General features: G+C 47.8%; 1 protein-coding gene across 6 annotated transcripts in view; it reads left to right on the top strand.

Annotated features, from left to right (window-relative positions):
• nectin1b (nectin cell adhesion molecule 1b) overlaps positions 1–14689 on the top strand; it is a 187158-nt gene that overhangs the window by 96500 nt on the left and 75969 nt on the right. For all 6 annotated transcript variants that reach the window (XM_058080329.1, XM_058080331.1, XM_058080334.1 and 3 more), the window contains 3 exons: positions 11047–11418; positions 12811–13110; positions 14034–14151. In XM_058080329.1, coding sequence (XP_057936312.1) covers positions 11047–11418; positions 12811–13110; positions 14034–14151 — 790 coding nt within the window. The remainder of the gene's footprint in view (positions 1–11046; positions 11419–12810; positions 13111–14033; positions 14152–14689) is intronic.

Raw genomic sequence — 14689 nt, 5'->3', positions numbered from 1 at the left:
TTGTTATGTTTATTGCAATGTTTGAATGAATCACCAACTTCACACAGCTCATACATATGAAATAATGATCATATACTATATACCCACACCCACGCCCGGTGTATGCCCTGCCCGCTCCCAGTATGGATACGATACAGATCATTTAGCTGGGTGTACAGATACAGATAGAGGTAGTAGTACTTGCTCATCCCTACATTCTACTATGCATGTGAACTGTATGTCAGCCACCCCCCTCCCAAAATAATTAATTACGTTTTTATGGCCAATGAAAAGTGTTTGCTAACAAGCATGCTATTTTTCCACTCCTATATTTTCATATGCATCAGTCTTGGCGAATGAATACATCTGCATGCAAATGAAGTCTTTTAATTAGTCACTAATAAAATAACCCCCAATATACTGCATGTACAAAGTGCGGTAATTGACCACTTATGGTTGTACAATTGTTGTACAATGCCTTTTAGGTCATCCATTAGCCTTCCATGAGGAGCGTGCCAAGCGGACATTCTTATCCGTGTGAAGACCAAATGAATGGCGAGTCACACGGGTGAACGTCTAAAAGCGCTGCAGTGTCGCGAGCCTTTCAGCTGTGTACTAGCGTTCTGTGTACTGGCTCTATGCACATCGTGTCCAAAAGAACATTTTCTGCTTCTGTCTCCAGGAGGGAGGCGACGGCGCCCGCTGGAGCGGCCATCGTAATTCCCATCATCCCGAGTCAATTGAAATGTGCGTGAGTGGATTAGGACGGCATGACGGCCTGTGCAGGAACTTCACGAGTTGAACTTTCTTTCATGATCTTTAATCCCTCGGCGGGCGGCCCTACTTGAAGGTTATTTTTAGCGTCATGTAGAAAAGGATGAAACACGATCCGAAGCTGCCAACGTTTGATTGTGGACGTCCCTTTTAGTCCGACTCGCTCGGCTGGAAAAAGAAAAAAGCTCTTTGAAGCAAGGAAACGCTACAAGCTTGTTTGCGCTGCCAACAAATAGAAAAGGCCGCCATCGATCGTGGCGGAGGACACGGTGTCGGTGGGGGGGACCGCCTGGCCGTGCAGAGACAGGTGTTGTTCGATATTTGTCCCGCTTCTTTGACCTTAGAGCTTTTAATCAGCTCTGCCAGGGCGCTTGTCAGTCCTGTCAAACAATACGCATGCGGCCCCTTCCCTGCTGCAAATAACGTAGGAAGGCGCTTCATGCGGCGTCCGGGTGTTTGTCCTCGGACTCCCGCTGGCATTGGAAAGCTACTAAGGTTGTGGGACCAGGATGGCGCGGAAGGTCAGCGAATACGAATGTGGTCTTCAAGATGGCTTTTGATACGCCAGTGTTTTTCGACCTTTATTGAGCCACGGCACGTTTTTTACATTGGAAAAACCAAAAATGTTACAAAATGTCACCACAACCTCACACGTGCATCAATAAGTCTATCGGAGGAACAAGGTAGGTGTTGCCATACGGACCAAGTCTTTACACCACAGACACTCGACAGAGTTTTCTCTTTCCGAATGACCATCCGGGAAACAATGGTATCCATGGAAAGGAATATTCCAATCTCTTGTCTACATGCGCCGTGAAAATCAACCAGAATAGTCAATGGGTCATGTGCGGTAAAACGTAAACATCAACATCACGTGATACCGGCTTCTCCAAGTTTTTCTTTCCCTTGTTGGAATAACTCCGTATTGCCGTTTTTCGTCTGTCCAGTCTTGAAATTTAGTTTGAATCAAAAACAAACTTTGCTTAGTCCAGTGCCGATTGCTGGCCTCCATTTTTAAAAGTGAAGAACGTCTGGATCTGCGTGTTACATCATATCTGAGCATGCGCTGAAAGAACGCACCCGGGATAAATTTAAACAGGAAAAGATCAAATTCAATCTTGCTAATATTTTATAATTAAACTCAGGACATGTTTTATGTAGATATACATTTTCCTTTTTAATAAAACTGGACTTGTGAATGGCGTATAGAAGGGTTTAGATTTTGTTTCACAGATGGCGCTAATGCACACGAAAGCTGCTTGCCAACCGCCAATAAACCACAGAAGAAGAAAAACACCACGAAGAAGAACGCACCCTGACAACTTTCCGTTTGAGCGGGTACAAGATACCTCAATCGGATTGGTTAAAGGAATATTCCATCCCTGTTCAATTCTTTCCGTTTGAGCAAATAAACCAAATGCAATTGGAATATTTGGGTCCATGTATACTATTGACATAATGGCTATTGACATCATATTTGCAAATGATGATTAATAAATGTTAATTATAAAAAGCGATATTGGATCATTCCAATATTTCTCAAGGTACACTAGTGTGTCGCGGCACAGTGGTTGAAAATCACTGTGATACGCATCACAGTCGAGCCAACGTACATTTTTAGGAATCTGCTTTTGTGAAGCCAGAAGACAAATTCCATCAACTGCAGAATGTCAAAGACAATGTGAAGTCTTTCTGGAGACGTTTTTCAAAGAAAAACAGCAACCACCTTAACTCACGTTTGTGTGAAACTGGTTTACATTCTTTAATACTCATGAGGCTTAAAATGTGCCATTTTTGTAAACAAACTGTTAGCCTCGAGAGACCCTACCATGAGCACGTAGTCCCGGTCAACGTAGTTCCGAGGATCACTTAGATCCCTCCGCCATGATAAGGTGGTGATTCACGGAGTTGGGTTGGGAGTGAGGACCTTCCCCAGGTGGAGGAGTTCTAGTATGTGAGGTCGGCAGGCGGAGGCTGTACCGGACTAGATCGTATTCACGGGTTCCACCCTCACAGGGATGGGGTCGCTCCCCTACATATGTATGGCTCTGTGTCTGCGCCTAACCGGTTCCAGCTGGTGTCAGTCTAGGCTGCGTGCGTCTCGTCAGGGAAGCAAGCGGATAAGGTCAGCAACATAAACAAAGTTCGAGCAATAGCTCTTCTATTGTTTGCTATCTCTGCCACGGAGGACTTGGAGAGAACCTACACAAGCCCATGCAGTAATACACAGAGCATACACAAAAAGACCTAGCCACGTTCCAGTCCCTGTGAGCTTCATCCTCCTAATTAGGCTTTTCCCTAGCAAGCGCGTTAGCAAGGGAGGCTAGTTCTCGGGTGAATGACAGCGCTTTCAATGCGCTCTAATTGAGTTGCTGAATCTGGCGGGGACTGCCCGCCTCACTTTCCGCGCCCGTGATCAATAGCACGACGCTATCAGGACGTGTCAGCGATGCTTTTCTCCTTTTTTCATCAAAGCGCTTCAGCAGTCGCAGCCATCGCGTCCTCCCCGCCGAGTTCAGCCACGGCGTTTCTTGCAGGCTAATTTGGGTTCAGGTTTGATTGCTGCTCAGGGGGAGGGGGGTCATCACAATAGAAGTGCTTGAAGTACACAATGACTTCTGCTCAGTGCCTCCCCACCAATCCCCCCTGCTCCTTGCCAGCTCGCGGCAAGGCCCCCCCCCCCCCCCCCCGCCCCTCAGGCACTGAGAATCCCACTCCTCAATTCGCCACAGCTGAAAAAAATGTCAAAAATGAAAGCCATGAGTTCATTTCCTGCCTTTCTTTGAGCCCCCAGCCCGCAGCCCACCCACTGTGGCGCTGTGCAGCCCGACACCCACCATCGTTTAGCCTTTTGGATCCCCGTGATTGATCACAGCTGCCACCCCCCCTACAATAACCCAGTGCCTTGTTGTTTTTCCTGCCGTGCACATCGTGACTTGTGACTCAGCGAGGTCTGCATGTCACGACTTGTTGTGAGGCAGAGTCGTGAGTAGCTGGACTCTGCTTTCGGGCCTCACCGGGTCTTTGTGCTCCCCCCATTTTGCTTCAAAGTCCCACGGTATCAGGGGCAGGTTGGACGTCCACAAGTTTGTTTTTTTTTTTATGCAAGGACCGCGTGCTTGTCAGGAGTCTTGAAGGAGCCGCACGGTGACAGCGTTGTTCCAAAGCATTTGATTTACTGGATGTGTGAGAGCAAACACGACGCAGCAAAGGACTCCCAGCTGGAGAGCACATGCAGCACAACACAAACGCGGCGGTTCGATGCGGCGAGCATTCCAATGCTGCTATGTATGTGGAACACGGAGCCGAGTCGCCTCGCCGGGCCAGGCTGCGGTCGTGGTTTAGGAAACGCCGCAGGCCCGGGCCTGGGAGCCCTGCCAAGAAGCGCGGAGATTTACGATGAAAACACACATGAAAACAGAGAGCTTGGCAGACCAGCTCGACCATCAACGTCTGTGTGACCGCACTGCACTCGTCTTTTTCTTTGCATCGAGAACTTGCTGTGGGTTTTATCTGAGCGTGCTGAAACCTGAGATCATAGCCTCTTTCACACACAGATCACGCATTGATCAGCCTGCGTCTTGTACACACCACCCAGCAAAGCCCGCCATTGTCACACAGCCACACGGAAAACCAATCACAAAATGCATCTTTCATTTCATCACCATCATCTTTTGGATATTTGCTTGTTTTCTTTCGATTTAACTGCACGCCTGGAGGTAGGAAGGACTGGAAGGAATGAGGAAGTGTTGATGAGTCCTAATGAAATGCCATGACATGAATACTACCAGGAGAACCAGAGTATAGAGGGGGAGGAGCCACCTGCTGTGGCCCAGCAAGGTGCACTGTATTCGGGCACACACTCTGAGCTGCCACTGTGACACCACAGAGGTCCTGGGAAACCTTTGGCACTTTTCAAAGGTTTCAGGTGGCCAATAAGATTTTTTGTGTGCCCCCATGGGTTTTTTTCCCCACTCATCGTCTTAAGAAATACTTGATTTGCTCATTGGCACAGTATGGGTAATCTCGTCTCATTGGAGTGCTTTTTAATGATGTTATCTGATTTATTTTTAATGTTGTCAGATTTATTGGCATGATGTCATAATTCTGTCATATCAGCTATCCTCATTCGAGTGAGGATAAGCGGGTAGAAAATGGATGATTCAACTCCAGTGCACCCCTCCCTTCAGCACAACAGATCAGGATCGACAAGTGTGGGTTTTGTTGCTGTTTTTGCCACCAATCCCTCGCGATGCGGGCACCGTCCTGTCCTGGTTCTGTCTGTGCTGTCAGGAGACAAAGACAGAAGCAGGAAGCTAACCCAAGCCAACGGAGCGACCACGAGGTCGTGCTGTTATCTCAGTTGTGTTTATTTGCGCTTAATTCCACGTCCACATCACGTCCACACACAGTCACACGTGCACAGCTTCTGTGTTTCCAAATGCAGGATATGCACCATTTCCTTCAGCGGTGGAACTCCCAGGTGTCTTTCTTCCAATATCGATCGCCTAATAAAGCCGCCGGGCATGCAGCCTCGCTCTGCAACACGCTCACTCGTTTAGCCTTCGCTGGAGAAAGGAACGCAGGTCACATGACCCAAAACCATGTTTTCATACCTCCATATCTCAAGGTCACCTTGAAGGAAAGCCATCTACGTGCGCGAAAATGCATGTGTGTATGTGTAATGTTTGTGTAGTTATGATGTAAGATGAAGATCCTGAGTGCCGCGTGTGAGCCTTATGCCCGTTGGGCTTTTTCTTTCTTATGAGGTTTCTGACTTCCTGTCCCTGCTACTTGTGTTGGTGTATCCTGGCATCCTGGTATCAAGGGTGACATCATCAAAACCGCTAACATCATCACTCTTTGTTTTGTGTCGTAGCACCGAAACCATCGCAGGTCATGTTTGCTTAATCTGCGGGCGGGGGTGGATGGTAGGAATGGGGGCAGTTTCATTCGTTTTCTTTCTTTCCATTTGTCCTTGCTGTGGTCAAACAGGGACTTAATGAAGCATAGTAAAATAATAGTACTACCGCTTTCTAAGCAAAGGTGGTCAGCATATCGCAATCTCTTCTTTCTTGCACCTTGGAGGGGCGGGCAATTTTCCACCTGCGTCTTTTTATCATTCCTGATGAAGAGCAGGCTTCGCTATGCATCATGAAATTGACTTCTGTTCAGTCAGACTTGGGAGCTGTAAGTTTCAGGTCATGCTAACCTAGCATGATGTAACGTTAGCACTTTAGCATCACGCTAGTGTTGCTAGTGCTTGTGTCCTCGGGTCGGCAACCTTTATGGAGTCTTTTTTCATTCTACCCCGTTTTCAAGAGGAGGAACCGTACCTCGCCCGGATGTGGGATACCGGGGCCTCACCCTGGAGCCAGGCCCGGGGGAGGGGCTCGCAAGCGAGCGCCTGGTGGTCGGGCCTTCACCCGTGGAGCCCGGTTGGGCCCAGCCCAAAGAAGCCACACGGCATCTCCCCCTCGTAGACCCACCACTTACGGGGGCAAGCATAAGGGTCCGGTGCATTGTGTGTTGGGTGGCGGTCAAGGGCGGGTGCCTGGGCGACCTGGTCTTCGGCGGCCAAATTTGGTTCTTGGGACATGGAATGTCACTTCTCTGGTGGGGAAGGAACCAGAACTTGTGCAAGAGGTTGAGATATTCCGACTAGACGTAGTCGGACTCACCTCGACGCACAGTTTGGGTTCCGGAACCAAACTCCTTGAGAGGGGCCGGACCTTGTTCTACTCTGGAGTTGCTGCAGGGGAGAGGCGGCGAGCTGGTGTGGGCTTATTAATAGCCTCCCATCTTGTGTTGGAGTCAGACCCGGTGGATGGACCCCGTTTGAGTCCTTCCCGTCTGAATTGGTGTAAAATCAAAATGTAGCCTGCTTTCATGTCATCATTGACGAAGCCATATCGGCAGTTTTAGTAAGCGTCGTATTTTATAAGAATGTTGTTATGTTTAGCTTACCGCAGGGAAAGGCAAAGGCAAACCCATAGACGTGTAGACACACAGATCACTAGCATGAAAGCCACACACACACACACTAGCGTTCACTTAAAGCACTTTTAAAGTGTCAGAATTCCAGCATCCAGGCTAACTAACACACGCACCTAAAGTGATGACAGATGCCACAATATGAGAACTTTAAATCTTAAACTTCCCCCAGGGGGTTCTCCCAAGCGTTGGTTGCCACAGTAACGGTGCGTGCCCAATGGGCCCGCACGTATGCGCCTATCCACTCTAGCGCTGATGGCAACGCAGCACGCCGCCATTATTTCGCCGTGGCCCCCCTGCCGCCAAATAAAGGAAGGCCGTCCGTCAGTCCGGGACGTGGCCCAAGGAAGGTAAATATTGTGGCTAATTATTAACATTTACTGCCTCGTCTTCAGCCGGTGGAGCGTGAGAAACATCTGCTGCTCGTTTGCTGCGTCACATGACCTAGCTTGTCTTAGCATCAAGGAATCGTCCTGCTTTTAATCTCTTTGTTGCCCGAAGGGCTCGCACAAGTAGCAAAGAATTCATTCTAATGCTAACTAAAGTTGCTGTCCAGTGAAAAACATCTGGATTTTTAACCAAAAATCCCAGGAATGATTGAATGAGTGATACTGCTGAGTTCCTTTCCAATGTGATACTGAGTAAAATTCAGGCTGGCACAGCAGCACAAAGAATACACTTCCATTTTATTTCATTGCAGTTTCAATGGTACATTGATGCTAAAAATAAATAATGAATTGAATGATGGGACAATACTGAGCAGGAAGGGTCCATGTTGATGTTGGAACGGTTGGATGCTGTTAAGGAAACCTGCAAGTAGTTGCTAAATGCCTTGGATCTAATTAGAAGAGAAATGGCCCAGTCATTTTCAAAGGGAGCAGTTATGTATAATTTTGGAAAATCTGGGATTTTTTTAAATAGATGGCACACTATTCCCAAATGAGCTGAACAATTTGATGCTTGAAGGGTTTGAATGGGTTGAAAAATGAAGGAGGAGTTGGAAGACAAAAAATGGTGGTGTGAATGTGAGAATGGGGAAATCATAAACGATGAATTTTGAAGGGGAAGCTGTCAAATGAGGTGTTTGTCTGTCCAAAGGATATGCATCATCGTACACACACACGTCCCAACACCTCCCAGCCATCTGGATTTGATATCAGGACATTTATGATATCAATTTAGTATCATTACAAAGCTCAGCATCTGCACGGTTTTCCTGCTGCCGCTAATTGATGGAGCGAAACCTCGGAGAGTTCTGGCAGAAACGTGACAGAGATTGTCATTTGTGGTGACGCTAGGCTAGTGGTTTCGTCTCAGTGATCGGGATCATCACGCGTTCCCTGCCTGCTTATTCTTCACATCCACGGTATTGAATCTTCTTTTTACAACAACAGTCTCACAAGATTAGCTTAAATTGTTCCATAGAAAAATAAAATCTAGGTATGTCATCCTAAAGAAATACTACGTCATGATGAGTTATACTCTATACTGTATGATACTATATATAGTTGTGGGAACTGCTCGCCTGCTAAAGGTGTATTATCCTGAGAGGGTCAAGCTGCCTTTGATCCCTCCCACTTGAAAAATGGAGGAAGTGTTGACGATAACAACGTTCATCACTGGCTTAAATGCAGCAGAACACGTTTGATGTCGCTCTCACTGCCGCATCTTTAAGTAGCCGACACGAATGAAGCGGCCCCCGTGAAATACGTGCGCGGCCGTGCATCGTCTGCGGCCTGGCTGGCGTCTGCAGCGGTGAGTTATTCCCAACTCCGCCACAAATGACTTTCTTCTGGGATCAGCGCAGCGGCAAACGAGCCAATAATTGTCTTTTGAAACGACGTTGGCAAGACCGGCTGCCAAGGAGCGCTTGTTTTATGGAGAGGGCTGGCCTGCATCGCTGTTGTTTTATGTGAAAAGGGGACACTTTCACACTGACTGGAAAAGCTGCCTTCTTTTTTATGGGGCTGTTCTTCATTAGAGATGCACCGTTCACAAGTAAAGCCGCTTCTGAGGTCAAATCACAGCCGCAACACCAGCGATGCCCACTATGCACCACACCTCTTGATACATTACAATACATACTCTATATAATAATAAATATACACTATGTACTGTGCACATACAGTACATGCATATACCCATTCATACTCTCTATACACTATGTACTGTGTATATATACTTGCACACATACTGTATATATGCATACATGTATACACACATACTGCATATATAAAATGACATATTTTAGTAAGAACTTTTCAAAATTGTCAACATTGACAGCAAATACACCCCAGAAAGGATGCATTTTGAAAGGAAAAGTAATAAAGTGATATTACAATAAAGTAATAATGCTATAATAATTGTGATGTTTACTATTAAACTTTTGCAGGCCACATTAAAGGACATGCGTCCTGAATGCGGCCCCCAGGCCTTCAGTTGGACCCCTGCACCCTAAAGGTTGCTAAAGGTTGTTTCATCATCATGTACATCACAACGACTGGCTCCTCCCCCTTTGTTGTTTGGCTTAAACTTATGTACGCCAGTGCTGTGATTGGTGGTTTTGTTGTACGTTATTTCTGGTGTGTGTACACAGTTATGGCAGCTCACTGAGTCATTGTAAAACAGCGCCCCTAGCGGTTTGCCTTGGAATTGTAAGCTTTCTGCAGATGATGTGTGATGTAGTAACAACTCCAGCCTTAAATCTCCTCCCCCTCCCAGATCTCCTCTCACAATGTCTGCCAGTTCAGCTGGCCTCCCAATGGCGATGCGCCAGTCGGGAGCGGAGTCCCGTGGGCGCCCCCGACCCCCCAGCGTTCGTGCCTTTTGGCTTCCATGTGTTAAAGCTTGAAAGCAGAGAGGGGCTGCAGCATTTCAGTATTGTTTTTCAAAGCCCCCCCAGCCGGCAAATTGGGTTTGCCATTTGAGAAAACATCACAGCCGAGTCGCACCAAACGCAAACGCAAGCGCGACAAAGCCGGGCCTGAAGGTGCGCAAGGACACAGGTGTTCCTCCAGGTACACATGACAAGGTTGCTGTCAGGGCGCATTAGCGAATCAATCTATCATCTTCTAGCGCCACGAGACCACAGCTCCGCAGTCGCAGTCGCAGGGAAATGAAAGATGATGCGCGCTCGCTAACTCGAAAAGGTTGTCACTTAGTTACTCCGGCGTGAAGGCGGCGGCGGCGGCGGCCATGCTTGAGCGAAAGCTGTAACAATGCAAAGAAATGATCCTTCTCCACGCCGCCGCAACCGCTGATGTGAAAAATAGCAAATAAAACGCCGGACACGATGCACTCCTGCTGATTTACCGCCCATGCGAGTGTGACGCATCAGGCAGGCGGGGGCGCCGTCATGAATGCGTCCCAGAGGAAGCATCAGGGCCCGTCTGATGTCAACCAAAGCTCCTTTCACCAACTTCCTCTGTGTCACCTTTACCGCTTCCATCACTTCATGACTTCTTGACTTTCTGACGGGTCCGGCCTGCACCCTGGCTGCCTGGACACCAGGGAGGGGGTTAGGGTTCGGGGGGCCAGGATATCGGACAGACCAACATGCTGTACTGCTGTACTTGGATGCAGTACTTGAGTACTTGTATGCCATGCTCATGTACTTAGTTGCAGTACTGGAGTATGTTTAAGACATTTGTATTTACTTGGAGGCAGTACTCAAGTACTTAAGTGCCGTACCCGTGTACTTTTATGCCACACAGTAGTACTTGGATGCAGTACTTGAGTACTAGTATGCCATGTTCATGTACTTGGTTGCAGTACTGGAGTACGTTTAACACTTTTTACTTGGAGGCAGTACTGAAGTACTTAAGTGCCATACCCGTGTACTTTTATGCCATACTGTTGTACTTGGATGCCATACTGAAATACTTGTAGGCAGTATATGTGTACTTGGATGCAGTACTTGAGTACTTTTAAGCTTTTTTTTATTTACTTGGAGGCAGTATTTGTGTACTTTTATACCATACTGTTGTACTTGGATGCCATATTCAAATACTTTACTTTACTTTAGTACTTGGATGTACTAAATAAAGTACTCAATTACTTGTTTGTCATTCTCATGTACTTAATGCAGTACTTGAGTACATGGGGCAACCCATTAGGGGAGAGACTGATGTGTGGTTAGCGTTTAGGGTTAGCTTTTAGAGTTAGCTTTTAGAGTTAGCATTGTGCTACCATGCTGGCAGTGGAGGCCGCAGACAGTCACTGAAGTAGTGAAGTGTTAAAGGTAATCCACTGTGGATCCTATCTTGCTGACATCATTTTATTCTCTTCTGTCTCTTGTAGACGTCAGCGCTCAGATGGTCCAGATGGACTCGAGTAAGTCGGGCTTCGTGGGCTCCCAGGTGGAGCTGCGCTGCATCTTCATCAACAGCAACCCACCGGTGAAGATCTCCCAAGTCACCTGGCAGAAGCTCCTCAACGGAACCAAGCAGAACGTGGCCATCGCCAACCCGGCTCTGGGCGTGTCCGTCCTGTCGCCCTTCAAGGAGCGGGTCAGCTTCAAGCAGGCGGCGGTCCGTCACCGCACGCCCTCGTTGGAGGACACCACCATCGTCTTCTCCAACCTGCAGCTGCACGACGAGGCAGCGTACATCTGCGAGTACACCACGTTCCCTGCCGGGAACCGCGAGAACATGGTCAACCTCACCGTCTTTGGTAAGAATGACGCAATGTCCTTTTAATCGAACCCCTAGCCCTAATCCTAAACCCTAATCTTGAACCTTAATCCTAAACCCTAACCTGAGGAGTTGCAGGGATAGGCACCTAGAGGGAACCTATGCACTTACAGAAAGGGTTATGGGGGGTAATTCATATTTAAAGCCCCCCCTTAGCACAACCCACGCTTAGCATGTTGTGAGTGTTTGCTAGCCTCAGACAGCAAAAGCAACATTTTGTGTGTCTCGCGCTGCTAACACTGCTGAGCGCAAAAAGAGAGAAGATTCCTTTGAAGCGGTGACCGTCTAGGTCTAAGGTTTTGTCTGTCAAATTAGTCATCAATGTTTTATTTTCCGCATCAGATAACACGCAAGTCAAAGGGTACATCTTCCTCTTTTTCAAACAGTTCAAAGAAAGGCCAAAACCCACGCTGCCAAAAGCTGTGTGGCGAAGGAGCTGGAGGGGTTCCTCCAGCATCTCGCCTTTAGCCTCCATTCTCCAGCGTCAGAGCGTCTCAAGAGTCAGAGTTTGTGTTGCCATGACCTCCATTGCCGACTGGCGACTGCAGGTCGAGTGCGGACGTCAGGCGTGATGATTGGGGTGGTGACTTGTCCTTTTCAATGCTGGAGGCTCACAAGCACGTTTGTTTTATTCTCTTTTTTTTCTGCTTAAAAAAGCAGGAAGGCGCCACAGAGCGGTCAATAAAATTGGCAGGCGAGGCTGGGATCAATGATCCACTTGAGGGTGGATCGTCTGATCTTGGAGGCCATCTTTCAAGTCTTTAAATGATGATTGGGGGTGGCAAAGACAGGCTGGAAATAATCCAAAGCATCACCACTGTTCACATCATGATGGACGTCGGTGTGATTCCCCTCCCTCCCTTAGCTTGTACCATCGCTTCTCATGTTTACTGGATTATTTGCAGTCATCCTGATTATTTCCTTTGTACGACGGCCAGAGGAGCCGTGGCTGAGTGGGTGCACTGTGGGTTGGGCTTTTGGATTATTTTGAGTTTTTCAAGTTGGAGTCCACCCTGAAGTGGCCCCCGTTGCCAGGGCGCACTTTGTGTCCCTGAGCCTCAGCGCTGTGTTTTGGGTCTGGATGAGCTTGAAGAAGCATTTAGCAACATCACGCCTGCCTTTTCATGTCCTAAGAGTGGATCGCTAATTGGAAACTCCCAAAGGATTCAAATGAGATGAGTGTGCATTTGGGCCGAGTGGGGGCTCCATCTGTGAGAGCTTTGCTTTTAGCTTTGAGGGGAGGCGGAGCAACTCGGCTTGATTAGAACTCCGCAGACCCCCCCGGGGGTGAGACGCGCCTTTCATCACACTGAGCTTGTGTTTAATGAGCTTTAATCACACTTTTCCCAACCCTTACCTGCTCTCCTCGCAGCTCGCCCCATGACTCGCATGACCTTGACCACACCCACCATCGTGGCCAGGGCCCAGCGTCGCAAGATGACAGTGGCCACCTGCGTGTCGGCCAACGGGAAGCCCCCCAGCGTCATCAAGTGGGACACCAGGCTGAAGGGGGAGGCCACCTTCCAGGAAACCCGCAACCAGAACGGCACGGTGACGGTGCGGAGCAACTACGTCATTGTACCGGGCCGGGAGACGCACAAGCAGAAGCTGACGTGCATCGTGACGTATCGCAACGAGAGGTTCGCCGACAGCGTGGTGCTCAATGTGCAGTGTAAGAATCTTTTCTTTTGTTTTTGTTTTCCACCAATCACAACTGTTGGAAAGGATAAATGCTATGCTAGCCTTGCTAAACCGTATCCTCCATGATTAATTACAGTTACTACCTGTCTGAATGCTAATGGGGGGAGCTGTCTATTAGCGGGGTACTTTTTGTAAACATTGCCAATAAACATCTATAAATACTTTAGTGGAGAAAAGCATAGCTAATAAGGTAGCATGTCGAACACAACGCTGTCAGGAAACAGTATTTGTTAGCGGTATTTGAGTGCAAAAGGTGGTGCGGTAAAGAGCAGTCATGTCAGTCTTTGGTGGAAACGTCGCTGAATAAATAAGAGTAGTCCAATGATTGCATCCGTTAGGTTGACGATGTTGTCATGTGACTCACCGGCTTCCGTTTACTGTAAACCAGGAAAAGAAAAGCAGCGCATGAGCTGCTTAGTATGCACCCTCGTCCCGCCTGCTAAATAAACATTCCCTTTGTAGTGGGGTAGTGTATATTGCAGTACTGGATATGTTATTATATATATGTATTATATTACAATATCTGACTAAAGACGAGAAAAATAGATGAGTTTCAAACCAAAATGGCTCCTCTCTGTTGAGTTATCTCCTATATCGCCTATGTATCTCCATTTCTATTTTACTCTGGATGAGCTTATGACTCAAGCCTAGGGGACAATTTCTAAGTATACGTGTTGTTTGTTGAATTGTGGACGAGTGGAGTCTTGCGCGTGTCAAGCAGAGCACAACATGTCTGCTTTTCACTCATCTATCAACTCTGGAGGACCGAGGCAAATTCCTGCCATTCCTCCTGCAGTTCTCCCAAAAGTTTCTCTGCTGCAAATTGTGCATCGCCACTTTGACAAACAACAACCCCCCCCTTCCCCACCTTCCCCACATGTGCTTCTTCTGCAGACGAGCCCGAGGTGAAAATCGAAGGCTTTGATGGCAACTGGTACCTGAACCGTCAGAACGTCCAGCTGACCTGCAGGGCCGACGCCAACCCCCCTGTCACCATCTACCAGTGGAAGCTGTGAGTGCCAAACGACACCTTCTTCATTGTGTGTGCTGTTTATTACTTGCTTTATCAGGTTTGTTTGATGGGGAAAATCTAATTCATTGTGGATTAGAGGAGTGGTTTGGTTTTTTTTTGGTGTGGTCTCGGTGCAGACTAATCTTGAAATCACTTCAACACAAGAAGGACAACACCTCCATTGTCCTCTTCAGAAAGATGTCTCTGTTTGTTTGTTGGTGACCAAGATAAGAAAGACAAATGAAGAACTTCGCCCAGTCATGACCAACAACCAAACCAAACACTACTTTTCTTTGGCCTTTGCCCTCTGCTTCTGGCCACTAAGTACTACTGAGCTATAGGTATTACTAGATAGTACCTGCTCCTGTGGAGCACCTGGACCCTGGGTGTTTTTCCACAGCAAAGCAAGAACGCTATCGATTTTCTCATGTTGTGTTGCATGGAGACGAATATGCTGATGAGCCAGCAGTCACATGACCGCAGTGCACGTGCTCTTTTGACATCTTCAGCAAAGAGGAAGATGCGGGGAGACGTGAGG

This window comes from Doryrhamphus excisus, chromosome 8 (genome assembly GCF_030265055.1).
Source record: "Doryrhamphus excisus isolate RoL2022-K1 chromosome 8, RoL_Dexc_1.0, whole genome shotgun sequence".
NCBI classification, from domain to species: domain Eukaryota; kingdom Metazoa; phylum Chordata; class Actinopteri; order Syngnathiformes; family Syngnathidae; genus Doryrhamphus; species Doryrhamphus excisus.
The sequence above is the reverse complement of the archived record's forward strand: the minus strand, read 5'-3'. Positions and strand labels throughout refer to the sequence as shown.